Source organism: Drosophila busckii, chromosome 3R (assembly GCF_011750605.1).
Source record: "Drosophila busckii strain San Diego stock center, stock number 13000-0081.31 chromosome 3R, ASM1175060v1, whole genome shotgun sequence".
NCBI classification, from domain to species: domain Eukaryota; kingdom Metazoa; phylum Arthropoda; class Insecta; order Diptera; family Drosophilidae; genus Drosophila; species Drosophila busckii.
Window position 1 is genome coordinate 5,539,211 of NC_046607.1, and position 17,750 is coordinate 5,556,960.

Consider the following 17,750-nt stretch of genomic DNA (forward strand, 5'->3'; position numbering starts at 1 on the left):
TTTCTTGTTGCTGCTGATTTCTCAGTCAAGTTCAGTTTGCAATTTGTTTTTGGCGCGCATTTGAATCGCTTTAGTGTTGTTGTTGCTGCCGCTGCTGCTGCTGCTGCTGGTGTTGCTCCCGAGGTATTTTACGCTGCGCTGCATTTTCTTTTTGTCGTTGGCAGGCGGCGGCGCCGACGCCGACGCAGACGCAAACGCGGAGCCAACGAGCCATTGCCATAGCTATAGCTATAGCCAGACGGGCAGGACGCTGTGACAGCCGCACTGACGGACGTGCTGGTTGCTGGTGGGGTAGACAAAAGCCAAGTCAACTCAAGTCGTGTCACGGCAACAACAACAGCAACAACAACAAGAAGCTGAAGCAAAGGGGCGCGGGCAAAGCGTTTGCGACTGGGGCGGTCGCGTTTTCCATTTCGTTGAAGTGGAAAATATTTTGTAAATATTTCGTGTGAGCGTATATATATAAATACGTATGTGTGTGCTTGTGTGTGTGTGTCTGTTACATTTTTTCATTTTTGTTGGATGTTTTTCTTTGATTTCTTTTCTTTCTTTTGACTGCTTGCCTTGCCTGCCTCCGCAGTTGTTATTTTTGTAAAGCTGTGAGTTTATTTTTTGTAGCCCAACCCCCCGCCAACGCCTCTGCTGCTGCTGCCGCTGCTGTTGTGTTTTGTATTTTTACAAATATTTTGTGTAATCTTTAAAGCAGACAATGATGACAGCAACGACGATGGCGGCATTTTGTGTCACATCCTGAAGTGTATTCTCTCATTTCGCTTTGGCTGCCAAAGTATTTAAGCACGTGCGCGCACAGTGGAGCCAAAGGCAGATCATAGACACACACACAGAGACCCACACACACACATCCCTTTCAGCAAGTGTGCCCAGAGTGTATCTGCTTGGGAGAATGGACTCATATTTCGCGACAGGGCTGTTAGTCAGCAATTCAGTTTGGCCCCCGGTTCCCAAGTCACTGAGCCTGTCATGACATTCACTGGGCTTGGGCTTGGAGCTCCGTAGCTGTAGCTGTAGCTGCGGCTAAAGCTGGGCGTCGCTTTTCGTTTTGTTTTTAGCATTTTTGCAAGTTGGCTTTACTTTACTTTGGCTTGCCTCATATTCAGCATAAAGCGAAGGCAGCGGGGCAGAGAGCGCTGCAGAAGGCAGAAGGCTGAGGCAGAAAAAGAAAGACACAAAAAAATATATAGAACAAAAGTTTTGCTCATGGCCTGTCGCTGTCAGAGAAGTGTCAAGCGGCAAGTTGAATAGGACAGAGATGGAGACAGGAAGACAGAACGAGGCAGGAGTCGAGCAGGCGGGGGGAAGCAGCAGTTTGGGAAATGCGCTGCTCGATGAGAAAAAGGTCGTGGTGTGGGGAGGGCGAGAGGGAAATTTCACCGATTTGCCCACATAAGTAAATAAGCAGCTATATGGAGGAGCTTGTGAGCGAGATATTAGTGGCAAGCACATTGGCTGCAGCTGATCACTGCTATAGCACTAAAGATTTAGGCCAATCCGGCTATTTAGCTTGATTGAATCCTTAAGTAAAGTATTCCCACACACGTTGAAAACGTTAGCGCAGATGACTCGATACGGAACGTTTTTGACACACCTTCAGCAATTAAATGCTTTTCGCTCTCCAAGTTTATAATTAGCTAAACAAAAGCATAAAATTGCCATAAAACGAAGCGCGCTTGGCCCAGTGACAGTTTTTAAGAGCACCTGCAGTGCACTGAGTTCAAGGCCTGCGCTCTTGCGTCATTTTTAGTTTGAAAAACATTCGAAACAATTGCATATTGCACGTTGCCCAACTTTCTCTTTATGTCCTGCTGTTGCTCAACACACGGCAGGACATCAAACAGATCTCAACCTTTTGTTCCATTCGCGCTCAGCTGGCCACTTTTAGTGAAAGTCTGCAGTTCTGAATATTAATTTAGTAATTGTTAAAGTTGCGAAAGTCTTTGGCGAGCAATTAAACTGCTGGTAATTTATGGTTTGTTTGTTATAAATAAAATGTTGTTAGCTTTCGCGTTGGCTGCAATTAAATGAAATTTTATAGCTGAAGAAACTGAAAGAAACCTGAAACCCCAAACCGAAGCTGAAAAGCAACTTGCAACCACTTTGCAAATTGTTGACAACATTTTAAGTTAAGTTTCTTTGTCGTGGCCTGGTCACTGCTCAGCGGTTCAGCTCAGTTGGTCGGTCGCTGGGTTCGCAGCTTAAACACGAAATTATAATTTTCACACGCAATCCGCAAACTGTGTCGTGTTTGTTGCCCCTCCCGCTCACCCGAGGGGGTGGCTGCTGGACAGTGGACATGGCGTCTATGGCTTTGGTGTCTCTGTGTTGTCCTCGTACGCACTTAACAATTCAATTGTGGAACAATATTGCGAGTTGCTGCTGCTCTCTCATTACAAGCAGCAAAGCTGCTTGCTGCTGCTGCCAACAAAAACACAGAATTAAAATAAAAATAAACACAGATGAGAGACGAGCGACGAGCGACAAGCGGTTGCATTTGCACTTAACAAGAGCAACAAACGTCCAGTGACAAACGGCGATAAAGCTGCAAAAGCGTCTATAGCTTGCCCCCCTTGCCTGTGCCCCTCATTGCGTGCTGCCGTCTCCTTGCGTGTTGTTGCAACTTTGCTGTTGCTGCGACTGCGACTGCGGCTGTGGCAATGCGCATGCGTGCATTGCGTTTACGCATTGCAACTTGTAATGAAGGCATTCCTCATTACAACACTGATGGCGGACAACAAGCAGCAGCGACGAGCGCTGGCCATGTTGTTGCCAATCAATTTCCAATAGGCACCGAGGCAAGGAGGCGCATTTTTGCCTGCCTGCCAATCAATGGCAACACACAGATGAAGTCCAAGCGCTGACGCAAAACTCCACACTCGAGTGTGGACAGTACAGACAGCAGCAGGCACCGATCACCGATCGACGATCAACATGGAACAGCAGGCGCATCCACTTGACGAACGGCCAGAGACTGACGTTGAGTTTTTCGACCCCGGTCACCTTGGCCGCGTCCTATCACGGCAGACATGGGCCAAGATTGACGATCGATCGCTCGCTTCGTTTCCGATTTCGTTCGTCCTCGTTCGATCGCTTCGTTGTTGCTGCTTTGGATGATTTCGATCATGATCGCAAATTATGCCTATCCTGCATTGTCTGCTGTTCTGCTGTTGTACATGTCAACTCTCTTAGGCCATAATTACTAGATCGTCTGATCGATGGCCAAGCACTGCAAATCGAGGTCATTAGCAATGCATTGCCGTTTTAATTGCACGCACTCACATATGTTTGGTTATTATTGTTGCTGCTGCTTCTGCTCGCAGCGGAGTCATGTCAATTGTCCTGGGAATGCGAGACTCTCCTATCTGCCGGCGCAAATGTGTCAATTAGATTTATTATCAGTTTATTTCAGTTTGTTCCTTGGCAAAATATTCCCAATTGGGCAGGTGCTTCACACTGAGCTCATGTCCATTAGCCGATGCTAAGTAGCGCCAATTAAATGTAGGAAATGCACTTTGCTCAGGCTAAGTTTAGTCAGGGCTGGCTTCGTCCTCGGCGCGCTCAATACGTTACTCAATTTCCAATTCAAATGCAAAACTTTATTTATGAACCGGCAATCGTCAAGCGGCTGACATTTTTATTATCAGCGAGACTCGAGCGCGCGCGCCCAAAACTCGAGCCAGCTGTTGTTGGGCCACTTTAGCCCTTCAGCAGACGGACGGACGGACGGACAGACGGACGGACGCCCCCTTATAGTTGGACTAGCCAAGCGTCGCCGTTCAGTCGCTTGGTCGTTCTGTCGGCCAGCCGCGTTGACAAGCTCAATTTCCAATCGCAATAAAACGCAGCACTCGAAAAAAGATAAATGTGAGAAAAATGCAGGCCTCGACTTCGACTCTCGAGATTGCCCCTTTGCTTCCGTCCTGTCCTCCTGTTTCTCGTCGTTTTGCCTCTTTCGCTCTTTCGTCTTTATGCAACACCGTCGCTAAATCGCGTGGGCTTATCCACAGAAACCAGAACAGACTCAGACTCAAACTCAGACTCGGAACTGAGTAGAGCAGTCCCCACAGCCTGCGGAGCAACCTGCCGACGCTTCTTGCGTTTTGCGTTCTGCGTCTTTCGCCTCTCTCTGTCTCTCTCTGTATTTTGGTCCGCTTCAAGTGCTGAAATTTATAGTGGTAATAAAATTTTATTTGCTCCTTTAGTTGATGGCACAATAAACTCTTCTGGCATTCGCCCTGAGGCACGTGCTTCAACTTGCCACAGCTCTCTTTATTTTTTCCTCACTGCCTCTTTATTTATTCTCGATTTTTTTTCGCTTTGCTGTGTTTTTTTTTTATGAAACTTTTTTATTTTCTGTCAACAATTTGGTCAATGTTTCAAGGTCATTTGTTTAGCGTTTAGGGCGAATTAAGATAAGCGTTTGGGTAAGCAGCAGAGTTGCGATAATCCGCAGCAAAATCAGTGAAAACAATTCGATTGAAAACAAAGTTTCCACAAAATGAAAACATGTGGGATTCCAGGAACTTTTTATTTTGATTTCGTTGCTTAATTTCCAAAATAAAAATATCTGCACAGCAACCAAGAGCGCTAAAGATTGTTTATTTAAATAAAATGCAAAGCAGCAATTTGAGCAACAAAGCAGAACGTTTCCGACTCTGCTTTTAATTGAGAGACCCCACCACCCCACATGTTGGCCTGCTAACATGGCTTACACTAACTACCTTTTTGTAGTTTTACCGTTGCCTTGAGTCGGCGCTAGTCTCTGATGATGCCGCCAGCAACAACAACAACAACAACAACAACAACAATAGCAATAGCATAATATCAGAATACAAAAGACTAAAACAGCAACAGCTAAAAAAAAAAGATACAGGCAAAGCGACATTGACGGGCGACGCCTTCGCATGGCTGCTATGCAAAACTATAAAGAAGAAGCAGCGACGCCGACGCAGTCGTAAATCAAAATGGCTGCAGCTGATGGCTGATGGCTGAAGAATGAAATCATTCATTTACGAATGTTTTCGCTCCTCCATCATCGCATTGGAACAGAGACAGCGCATGCGTGTGAGTGAGACCGAACACTCATAATCGGTATTGTGTTGATGTCTGCACTGATTAACTGCACTTCGCTTACTCTGGTTGTTGTTGTTGCTGCTGCTGCTTTTGATGGATTGGCTGTCTGTTGTGTGTGGGCAAATTTTTGTTGTTGCGCTCGTTTTTGACTCTCAAATCAGCTGGCGGCTGTTTTTGCTCTGCTTTTTGTTTTTGTTGTTGTAGGCAACTTAAACAGGTAACGGAACTGCCATATGCATATGCGCAATCCAGTTTATGCCTCTGCCAGTGTGTGTGTGTATGAGTGTGCATTTGGTGTGAGTGAGAAAGTGGGCTGGGCTTGAAACTTAGGTTGTTGTCTTTGCTAATTGCAAGAACAGTCGCACAGTGGTGTGAAATTAATTTGAGCGATAGGCATATATTATTTTATACTAAATTCTAAACAATTAAAATATAATAGGCTTAAAATGTTTTTAATTGCAACAAATTGTATTGATGAATTGAATAGCAAAGTTTAACTTTAACATGTTTAACTAATTATTTATATAGCTTCATACATATCGAACGATCATTAAAATATCTTTATGCTTCATATTCAACAATTAACTAACATAAACATAGAGCATTTTGTTACTCATATCAGCAGTACTGTTATTGGGCGCGTAAATTCAAAACAAATTCATTTGAATTGCTTTATGATGATTGACAGTTCCTAAATTCTTTACAAGGTGGCGCCACGGCACGTCAACAAAAAGCGACATCTGTCAGCCCAAGCACAGTTGAGTTTCCATGTCATACCAACAGAGCGCGACTGGCAACATAAAAACTGTTGCATACCTTTCAGTGAAATTAAAAGCAAAATTTCGCCCAAACAAATTTAACGAAAAATATACGTTTTTTTTAATGCTCACTTTTGCCGCTATGTATTTTGTGATGTTTCGTTTTAATATATATTTACTATCTAGAAGTTGAATTCGTTTCAAAAATGTGTTTATCAACAAACTCTAGTAAAAAATAAATGAGTTTCTTATTTTCTTGTAAAATCTGATGCACTAAGCTAACAAGCGCCACCTGTGAGGCAAAAATAGTTATGCTTGAAATAAGTTGCATACTCTCGAGCTGATATTTCAAATTCAAATCATATTTTATTGCATAACTGTGAGGCAGGCTGCCACTCACAATAACAATTTGAATACTGAAAACTGCTTTATTTATTAGAAATAGCTAACTTCCTATACTAATAGCTAATAAACAATTAAAGCTGGCCGCAAATCTTTTATTGCAAATCAAATTTTAGCATTTGTTCGCTTGAATAAATCACATCAGACAAGCATAAATCATAAAGTAAACAGCCCCACACACACACACACTTCTCTCCCTCTCACTTAACAACAATAAGTGGCATAGTACAATAATATCACGAACAACAACAACAACAACAGCACAAAACACACATCAGACATTATTATCATCTCGCTTGTGCTTGAGTGAGTTTCTTTGCCCCCAACTGCTGCTCGGCCCATGGCCAAGGCTGTCGTCTCGTCCGCATATTTTCCACCCCCCACCACATGTCTGATAACCACCTACATATCGTACACTTGCCTGCCTGCAGACCAGCAGCAGCATCATAGGCAGAAAGCGAGCCATCGCCACCGATTTGCTCGCATCCGTTATGGATTGTGTGTGTGTGTGTGAGTGGTTACGGCCCTTGCGCATCCTTCCGCCTGGCATTGTCCTTTCGCGCCGACTTCAGCCGCCTCCCTGCTCGCATCAGCGGGAAATGTGTAATTGAAAGGGAAGCTTTGGCTTTGGCAGCATTGGCGTTGGCGTTTGGCGTTGGCGGCACAAGAAATTATTTCGTTAACAATAGCGAAATAACATAGAATGGCAGACAACAAGCAGGAGCAGCAGCAGGAGCTGGAGCAGGGGAAAGCAAATAGAAAGAGTGGAGAGAAATGGCGGAAAAATATGCAAGCCAACGCTTGTCGCTAAAATATTTTAAAGTTTCCCATTTCTCTTTCTACCCCAATTTTCGCTTTTTGCGCTTTGGCCATTTTACAAAGTTGTGAAAGTTTCATTTCCGACAACAAGTTACCGTTAGTTAGTTTTTTGGCAGTATTGTCATCACGACCACAACGAAAGAGTAAAAGAGAGAGAGAGAGAGAGAGAGAGAGTTGGAGACTGGCATGTAACGTGTGTCTCTGTCTGTCTGTGTGTGTGTGTGTGTGTTCGACTCTCTGTCCGTCCGTCCGTCTGCATTGTTCGAGTTTTGATTTATGGGGTCAGAGACTCGTGATAATGAGCCAGGAAATTAAATCACTTTGACCGGAAGGATGTCAGGTCAAAGGGGATAACACAATTGATTTAATATTCATAAATTCAACGAATGTTGTCAGCATGTCAACCCGAAGCTCTCAAGGCGCAGCAAGACACAGCAAAGTTATCTGAAATATTCTAGGGAATTGTAAGCTTAACTCTAGCCAACCAACATGCGGCTGATTAGTTTTAAGAATATTTGCAAAGCGTAGCATAAGCAATTTATCAGCCGCAGCAGCAGATCGTGCAACATATGTATGTATATGTGCCCCAAGCTGCAGACATATGTTGAATCAATCTAAGGCGACACTCACGATACAAACTTTGAGCGCTAAGCAACTAAATTTTCATTTTATTATTTGCAGAGTTTCAAAAATCAAAATTGAGCAAATTACCAACTAGAGGATAAGGCTACAAAACTAACGGATTTTCTACCAAAAGAGAGAGAGAGTGTGAGTTTACATTGGCCAATACAGCAATAAAAGAGGAACAGCAAACGGAATTATTTTATACCTCACACACACACAAACACACACAATAAGTTTAAGACGCAACTGTACATTGTACTTAAGTGTTCAAAGCATATTTAGGTAAGTCTTAATCTTTAATACGATTTATAGATGGAAACTAATTAAGTTCACAGTTTACTTTGTATATAGGAAAGTAGCTAAAAGCACAAGCAACGTCGAGTCACAGTCACTAGCAACTAAGTAACTCTACACTCACACACACACACACACAAACAAAATGACGATGAGTACAAATAATTGCGAAAGCATGACGTCATACTTTACCAACTCTTATATGGGCGCGGACATGCACCATGGCCACTATCCGGGCAACGGCGTCACCGATCTCGATGCGCAGCAGATGCATCACTACAGCCAGAATCCAAATCAGCAGGGCAACATGCCCTACCCGCGCTTCCCGCCCTACGATCGCATGCCCTACTACAATGGCCAGGGCATGGACCAGCAACAGCAGCAGGCGCATCAAGGCTACTCGCGTCCCGACAGCCCCTCCAGTCAAGTGGGCGGCGTCATGCCGCAAGTGCAAACCAATGGCGGCCAGCTCGTTTCCGTTGCCCAACAGCCGCAGCAGCAACAGCAGCAGCAGCAAGGCCAGCAGCCACAACATCCTCAGGTGACGCAACAGGTAAGCAACCGACTCAAGTGCAAAGTCAAAGCAAAGTCTCTAAGCGAACTCCTTGCAGAACACAAATCAGCATCAGCAGCAGCATCCTCAGGTGACGCAACAGGTGACACAGCAACAGCCCGTCGTCTATGCCAGCTGCAAGCTGCAGGCAGCCGTCGGTGGGCTGGGACTGGTGCAGGAGGGTGGCTCGCCGCCTCTAGTAGACCAAATGGGTGGCCATCATATGAACGCACAGATGTCGCTGCCACATCACATGGGACATCCGCAGGCGCAGGTAATTTAAAATTTCTATTCTTATATTGGTTGCTGCTCTTCATCACCCCCAAAAGTACAGTAATAACCGCTTCTAACAAACACTCTAACGCTTGCATTCTTTCATTTCCCATGGCATTGCTTTTCCAGTTGGGTTACACTGACGTAGGCGTTCCCGATGTAACAGAGGTAAGCAGCCCGCCCTACGCCAATTCAAAATCAAATCTCTTTAAGCGGCTGGTGTTGGTTTTTCATCGATTTTGTTCGTACCATTGCTAATCCATCTCTTGTTAAATTTGCAGGTGCATCAGAACCATCACAACATGGGCAACATGTATGGTCAACAGCAGACGGGCGTGCCCTCAGCTGTGGCTCCGCCGCAGGGCATGATGGGTCATCCGGGCGCCGGGCAGGGACCGCCGCAAATGCATCAGGGACATCCAGGACAACATACACCGCCATCCCAAAATCCGAGTTCGCAATCTTCAGGGATGCCGTCACCACTGTATCCCTGGATGCGAAGTCAGTTTGGTAAGTGTCAAGGAAAGTGATCGACAATTCCACGAAACGTATTAAGTGGAATTTTTCTTCTTCTTATAGTAGTGGGTTGCTGTAGTTAGTTGTACCGTTGATCGTAGTTAATAGAAAGTAGTAGTTGCATACGCTCAAAACAAACAACAAAAACAAACAACAATTCATTAACAAACAATAAGCTTTAACAACTTAATTTGGAATAAAATGGGATGGCACAAAATTTTAAATCAAATTCCAAAAATTATAAAGGGGCAATAAAATTTCTCTAAGTGTTATCTAGAATCTCAAAAGGTTAATGTGGCAACACTGAAAAACAGTTACGTACACTTGTGAATGGCTGCACTGTGCACTGCTTCATTCGAGTCGAGCAAGCAGTGCAGACAAAGCGGCAAGGGAATAAGCGTAGTCAAAATTTAATATGACAAATGATTAATAATTTTAGTTAATGAGCAGCACAGTAGCTATGAATAGTTTATGCATATTCATAGATTAAAAACACGTATTTAATTTAGGAAGTTGCAGACTTTAAGACACTTGGCACATGTTTGGCAACTAAATTCTAAAATACAAGCAACGTTTGCCGACCTTGGAACACGTTCGAGTAATTTCACTTTATTGCCTTGGCCAATCGCTCGCATTAGCCGTAATCCATCTGCAGTGAGCACAATACCTGACATTTAGCAGCATTTGCAAATTTCCCAAAACGAAATGGATGAATGCACTGCAGACCGGACGGACTGGTCACGCAGTGTGTGAAAGAGGTCAGAAAGAGGTACAAAGGAATGGGAAGACGCAGCGAGGAGTTTGCTCGTCAATTGTCACAGGAGGCGGTCGGCAAAATAATGCAAATCGACAATAGTGCTGGGCAACGAAAGCGAAAAGGTTGCCCGAGAATCGTAGCGTAACTAATGCTCAGCAGGCAGACGCATGTTGCATGCAACATCGAGAGTTGCATAAGTGCTACAATTCGCTGAAAAGAAATTCGAGCGTGTTTAGGCTAAAGCGAAAGTGAACTGAGCCTTAAGTGTTTGCTCTAATCCTGCCCACAAGCGTTGCTCATTACTAAATCTTGCCAGCGTTTTTATATCCACGCTGGCTGCTCCTCTTTTCTTTTCTTTTTTGTGTGTTTTATTTGCCAACACCAGATTGAGATGTAAAGCAGAATTGATGAGCGCCATTAGTTACACGTTATGTGCAATGGATGCCATCAATTTATTAATCTCCAGAACACGCTGCGGCCGCGCTCCATTCATGGAGCGAGAGCCCCCACAGCAGCAGCAGCAGCCTGGACCCGAAGCTGGCCACTTTGGTCGCCGTCTTAATGCCGCCACCACTGCTGTCCTACCACAAAAAAATATAAAAAGGCAACGCGCACGCTGCGGTGACATGAAGTTTGCATTTCAGTTGTTGTTGTTGTTGTTGCATTTAAACACAAAGCCCAGAGTCACAGTCCCAGTCACAGTCACAAGCGCTCAGAACTTGCAACCTGAGAGCGCGCAGGGTGCGGCTTAGACTCGGAGCTGGAGTCTGACTGTGAGCGCGGCACAACATGATCGCGAGCTTAAGTTACGATGATTAAATGCATACGAGTTTATTTTTCGCTTAGGTTTTATATATTCGCCTTTCGTTGCCGATTGTGCAAGCCATAAAAATAGCCAAGACAGTGGTATCGAATATTAAAAATTACTTAAAGCAAATCGCACAACAACTCAATTTCCAAAGCAGAGAGAGAGAACTGAGAAGCTGAGCAGGCTGCATTTAAATTAGATTTGTGCATTGAGTGGCACAGTCGCATATATATTGCAACCACTGTATCTACGACTGGTGGGGAGGGGGAACTACTTAACGCCTCGTCATATTTCATGCGCGCATTAGGCGCGCCAATCGTGACTGGCGTCCTTTTGAACTCGCAGCCACAAAAGCGCAGCGCACAATTAAGTTGTAGCTCATAAGAAGACAACAGAGTGGAGACGCAGCAAGTTCAAGTGCAGCAAGCGCCTAGTTGGGTTTTTGCTGCTGGCCAAGTTTATTAGCAGCCGAGTGTATTGTTTGATAATTTCGCGCAACAAGTGACTGTTGACCTTCAGCTCCAGAGATTCTTAGCTGCCAATTTATTTAACTCAATATTTATTTAAGCTGCATGCGCGTTCGTGTGGCAAACAACTTTTCAATTCTGTGGCAAGTATGAAAAGTGCACTTCATTCTGCGCATTATGTGCGACAGCTTCCAATCCCCACATTTATATATATATATATATTTATATATAGTTGGCGTTGGCTCCGCCCGACGCTTGTCAGTGTCAGTGAAAAGAACTTCTCGCCAAAAAGTTGCACATTGGACGTTGCACGTTGTCTGTTTGCAAAAAGTTTTTCACGGCTTCATGGCTGCGCTCAACGTAAAACGTTGATCCCCATCAACCCCCGCCCGCCTGCACTCCCCTCCGCCACTTGACGCTGGCTTTAGAAACTTGGGCGCGCGACTTTGTTGTCTGCACTTACTCGGTAATGTCCTGCTCGAGATCCTGGCTAGAGGAGTTTTGTTAACTTGCGGATTTGCGCGCAAACTACTTTTCAATGCCGAGACAACAACTACTTAGCCAAACGATTGCTGCGGCTTAGATCTGTCCGCTGGCCAAACCCCTCCCCCCTCCCCCCGCTAGTCACCTTAGGGCGCACACAATTTAAGCGTGCGGATCAAAAGATAATTTGCCAAATGCGTGAAGATTTTTTCAAACCAAACAGCAGAACCGCAACCATCGAAGCTGCCTTGGCAACGCCATTGCTGGCAGCTGCTGCCAGCCGGCCAATGTGACACGGGCTGTCAAAACGAAAGCGACAACGACAACTGCGCATCAAGGCAGCAACATTGGGGGGCAGCAACGTAAAAAAAATGACACAGGAACTTTTGGGATTTCCATGTGCCGGCAAAAAAAAAAAAGTTTAATAAAGCGCAGCAAATGCGAAAAGGAAATTTCGCTTTTATTCTACTTCGCTTTTTTTTGTTGTTGTTTGGAGTGCTGCTGGCCAGCATAGAAGACAAGTCCAAAATAATGGCAACAGCTCGCCAAAGGTCCTCGGGGTATTGCCCCAAAGCATTCACAAGCAAAACAACAACAAATGTGGGTGTTGTTGTTGTTGCTGTTGTTGGCTCAATCGCAGCGCTACTTTTGGATTCTGCGTTGAATTTTTTCTCACTTGCTGTATTGTTCTTTTATTTTGGGATTTGGCCAACCTTTTTGACAAATTACGAATATTATTCATGCAGCAATGAAGTGAGGAAGCTCTCTTGTGGTCTGCCCCAGCAGCAGCAGCAGCAGCAGAAGCAGCAGCAGCAGCATCTTTTTGCCACGGATTCCCCCATTGCATTGCATATGCGTGAGTGGAAGTGGAAGCACTTGCAGGCCATAAGGTATTCCAAGCTACTCACACATGACAGTTGGTTTAATCAAAAGCAAGCAACTTGATTAGTTGATATATTTGCATTTAAAACAGAATTTTTAATGAGGTGCGAGAAGTGTAAGTGGCATGAATATTCAATTAGCTAAACTAATATTAATATGAAAGAGAAAACTATTGTTAAGCTATGCAAATTTTTCAATTTGAATCAACAGCTTAATAAGCTAAATTAATCTTCAACTAAAGTCTTGATTCAAACTGAAGCCATCAATGTTGAGAGCACATGTTCCAATGTCTTCAATGGCCGCCATGCTCAGCAGGCTGGGCTTGAGAGCAGTCAAAGTTTGGTATGTCTAGGGATATGTCTATGTGTGTGTGTGTGTGTGTGTGTGTGTGTGTGTGTAACCGCCCCCGTTGCCTTTAGACTTAGCCGTAGCCGTAGCTGTACCCTAGTTGGTCTCTCTGTGCCCGTTGCCGTCTCTCTGCTCGCATAACATGTTTTAGTCAGCTGTCAAATATTTTGACATGGGTAGCCCTGGCCAGCGAGAGCGACTGAACGACTGAATCTAAATTCGAAATACATTCCAAAATGGGGAACATGCAACTAACAATGTTGCCACAATTGCTGCAAGCTGAACTATAAAATACCCTGTACTCCAAATTAAACTAAAACTCAAACTTAGCTCAAGTCTGGCATTCTCAGCTGACACTTGCCACATGTGGTGGGTTTAACTAAATATAATGAACGCATTCATAAGTCCGTTGCCCCAGCACTCTTTCTGTTTTGTGCTCCTTTTGCTGATCCTTTTGTGTTGTCAACTTTTGTCGATTTTTAACCCTCTTAAGTGCTTAACAAGTCCCAAATTAAAAAGTCGCTGCGTCTCCTGAGATTATGGCCAGCAAGGGTTAACTAAGAGACTGAAATTAAATTTGTTTATGCTGCTGCTGCTGCTGCTGGTCAATGGTAATTTTTAATTGTGGCCCACCTCTGTGGGTTTAATTAAAAATGAAGACATTGGCGCTATTTATTTAGCATAAGCAACAATCTAACTGACTTGACAGTTACGTGTTGCCAGTTGCAGTTGCAGTTGCAGTTGCAAAGTGGGGTGACATCATTGATGCCACACACGAGCATTCTTGAGCTCTCTGGGCTACGAAAATTTATCAACTTACGGCGCATATATATAAATAATAATAATTTGCCAGCATTTGCTGAGGCGGCGCGCGTTTGTCTGTAATTTCCGCAATTAAAAAAACATTTACTCGCATTTGATGTGTGTGCTTTTTACTTTTTTTCTCCATTGCATTCACATTTTTTTAAGCGCTGCTGGCGCATGACATGCAAGTTTGACAAACGACCACCGACGTCGACAACAACAATAACAGTCATGGCTACGAAGCCTTAACCTGGCTTTAAGCTAGAGCTAGAGGTTAGCCAAGTAGCAGCTTATTAATTTTTTTTGTGTTGTAGCTTCGATAAGCAAATGGCAAAGGCAATCAATCAAGCAACTTTATTAGAATTATAAGTAAACAAAATTATTAAAATTATTATTGCATTTCACACGCTTTGCTCTCACTCTCTCTCTCTCTGTCTGATTGTTGTATTATATTTTAAATTTGATTTTGATTTTAGATAATTATAATTTGTTTGCAACTTCAACGCATTTCATAAAATGCCGCAGTAATTATTTTAATGATTTCCTTTAAACGTTCTACACGCACACACACACATAAATACAAATACACTCACAATAATTGTATTGTAATTGTGTGTGGGGAAATATACAAAAAAAAAAATGGAATAAAATCCATTATGGAGCAAGACGAGTAAAATGGCTAAAATGGTGGCCTAATCGCAATTTAATTACAATACGCTTTCATATCAAAAAGCATTAATGCCAGCCGTCCAGTCCGTCCGTCCGTCCGGTAGTTCCAACTGGCCAGTAGTTAGACATTTGGGGCGTGGCAACGAACCGAGAACTGTGCGCCACATTCGGCGCCTTGGCCTAAGTTTGAGCTTGAGTGCGTAGTTGCTGCCGCGTTTTTACTTCAACCAAATTAATTGTTTCACCTTTATTATATTTTTGTAGTTGATACGCATGCCCCTGCCACAGGCCGCTGCTCCAACCAACATGCAACCAGCAGCCAGCGCCATTAATGCGTTTATAATAATTTTTGCTGTACACGTACACGATTTAGATTCAGAATGAGAGTGAGGGGGGAATGAGAGAGTGTGTAGTGGGCTCTATCGTATCTAAAAAGCCAAGAAACAATTTTTGTGTTTTGATGCTTTTGAGTGATGGCCACATGAAATGTGCAAAGGCATCATTAAAAACTAATTTTAGCCGCCAAAAGTGAGCGTGCTCGCTCTTAAATTGCTCAGCTCTCCTCCGCTCTGGCCACCGCCCAACCCCATCAATTACCCTTCAACGGTCAGCTAAACACTTTAGCGTCGTCGTCGTCGTCAACGGCTTGTGAGCCATGAAGGTGTTTTTATCAATTAAAATAATCATTTATTTGAGTTGCATGTGCCTGACGTCTCGAGCTGGGGTCCTGCTAATTAGCTGCAGTATTTTTTGCTTCCGTTCCGAGCATAAGCTTATAAGTTTACTTTAAAGCGTCCTAGAACAAAGTTCTAAATAAAAAAAAACGCACGCGTTTCTTTTATGGCTGCAAATCGCGGTTTGAACTTTTTGTGCGGCTCTCGTCTAACTGATGATGATTAAATGCGTACGCCTTGGGTTATAGACATGGCATCAGTCGTGTCATTTAAAAGAAGGTAGCTCTGCCCGTCGCGTCGCTCTGTCCGTCGCTCGACCGTCGCTTGAGCTTGAAACCGATTCGCGCACATTAATGGCCGCCGCATAAAAAGAGCTTATGATGTAATGACCGCCAGCCAAGTTAAGAAATAAGAAAAAAAAAAAACTACTGAGCAAGACAAATGCTGAAGATGTTATTAAAAAATAGTTAAGCTAGCTGAGCTCAGCCGCCCCCAAAAGCTTGCAGCACTTGAGGTGATTTGCAACTCCATTTTCATTTCCATTTCCCTTTCCTGCGCACTAAACGCGCGTCTAGCTGTTGACAATTTTTTTGTTTGCCTGACCACCCCCAGCGCTCTCACGCTAGTCAAGCATTTAAAAGGGGCTGCGGGGGTGCGGGTGCGCGGCTGAGACAGATTGCCATTGACAATTATATTAGCTGGATATTATATTTGACATATTTGTGTGGCATTTTCATGTTTTGCTTTCGGTTTTTATTATTATTTCTCTCTGTTTTTTGTGTGCTGCTTGTCATTACCAAAATTATAATTATAGTAAGTGTCATTAGGCGCGCTGTACTCATTGCGGCCATTGTAATTATGCCGAATTTTTTTACAGTTACGTGCACATACTTTTAGCAGCTACTGTGCAGCCATTTTGCATTTGAGCTAAATTCATGATATGCTTTAGACTCGACTCATGGCATTCCACTGTAATTAGTTAGCCTGCGTATGTGTGTGTGTGTGTGTGTGTGTCCATGAAATCTTCAAACCTTAATCCAAAAGCAGCCGCAGTCCGAGTCCCCTAAAAGTCGTCGGTGGACCTGTGGGGATTTTGACAAGTACAAATTTCCGAATTCGGTAAGGTCGTCTTTTAATCAGCATCGGTCTACGCGTTGGACGCTGCGTGCGTCTCGCTTCATGTGGTGTGCGGTGCGCTGATTGGAAAGGGTACGGGTCGGAGACGAAGAAGCTAAGATTAGGGTCTAGAACAAAGCCCGCAGTTATAGATACAGCTATAGCTACACAGATACAAATGCAGATATGCGGCTGCATTTATTAAAAAAAACATTTTATAGTTGTAATCATTGTTGTTATTGTTGTTGTTGTTGTTGTTGGTGTATGCATTGTAATCGTTGTTGTATTGTTGTTGTTGGTGTTTTGTATATTTTGTGCGTTGATTTTAATTGCGTATTTCTCTCTCTCTCTCTCTTTGCTCTCCGCTTTCTGTTCTGCTCTTCTTGCTAACCAACAGAGCGCAAACGTGGCCGCCAGACCTACACACGCTATCAGACGCTGGAGCTGGAGAAGGAGTTCCACTTTAATCGCTACTTGACGCGCCGGCGACGCATCGAGATCGCGCATGCGCTCTGCCTAACCGAGCGCCAGATCAAGATCTGGTTCCAGAATCGACGCATGAAGTGGAAGAAGGAGAACAAGACGAAGGGCGAGCCGGGCTCCGGTGGCGAGGGCGACGAAATAACGCCACCCAACAGTCCCCAATAAGCGAGAGAGAGCAGTCCAAATCCCGAATCCCCAAGTAGCGCAGATCGCATAACTAAGAGCAAAAACTAAATAAAATTTCAAGCTAAATCCAATTTACAAACTATGAATTTGTTTTGAACTATTATGCAACTAACGATGGTGGTGTTTGCGTCTCTGAGTAGAACACACAACTTTAAACTAAACACTATACACTATAACTTAGTTAATTGTTATTATTTTCTACTTATTATTTAATTTTTACAAAATGCAAATGGAGAAAGCGTAATAAGTTAAATGAATAAACAAACGAAAACAAAAAACTAAAAAAAGTAAACATACAATTAAAGCGTAAAACTCAACAAAACCAACTCATGTGACCTCAGAATTAAATAAGCTATATATGTATACATACTATATATATTAACTAAAGCATAATAATATGAATAATAATAACAACTACTACGAGTAATAATAATAAACATAATAATTAAAAGGCAAACACTATATATGAAACATATATACGAATAATTCACACACATACTAACTTTAGTCTAATGCGTCTTAAGTGTAAAGCATACTTTAATGTACGATTAATTTATACGTAAATATACTATATACACAGCATAATATATACCTACGACATACATACATACATATAAAGCGTAAATTTGAATAAATGTTTGTAGCAATTTTAGCAGCAATAAACTCGAACCCAATTGCTAAGAGTAGCGTCTTTTATGTCTGAGAAAGCAAACAACGACCACTAACTAAAATAGCAAAGCATACTA

At 43.4% G+C, this 17,750-nt stretch overlaps 1 protein-coding gene across 9 annotated transcripts in view; it reads left to right on the forward strand.

Annotated features, from left to right (window-relative positions):
* Positions 1-17,382, forward strand: part of LOC108602833 (homeotic protein antennapedia) — an 89,774-nt gene extending 72,392 nt beyond the window's left edge. For 5 of the 9 annotated variants that reach the window (XM_017991075.2, XM_017991074.2, XM_017991077.2 and 2 more), the window contains 6 exons: positions 7,749-7,973; positions 8,027-8,538; positions 8,597-8,812; positions 8,941-8,979; positions 9,093-9,333; positions 16,733-17,381. In XM_017991075.2, the coding sequence (XP_017846564.1) occupies positions 8,131-8,538; positions 8,597-8,812; positions 8,941-8,979; positions 9,093-9,333; positions 16,733-16,983 (1,155 nt within the window). In that variant the 5' untranslated portion in view covers positions 7,749-7,973; positions 8,027-8,130 and the 3' untranslated portion in view covers positions 16,984-17,381. Of the gene's footprint in view, positions 1-7,748; positions 7,974-8,026; positions 8,539-8,596; positions 8,813-8,940; positions 8,980-9,092; positions 9,334-16,732 lie in introns of all 9 variants that reach the window. The other 4 variants (XM_017991079.2, XM_017991080.2, XM_017991082.2 and 1 more) reach the window with 4 other exon arrangements.
* The last annotated feature ends 368 nt before the right edge of the window (positions 17,383-17,750 follow it).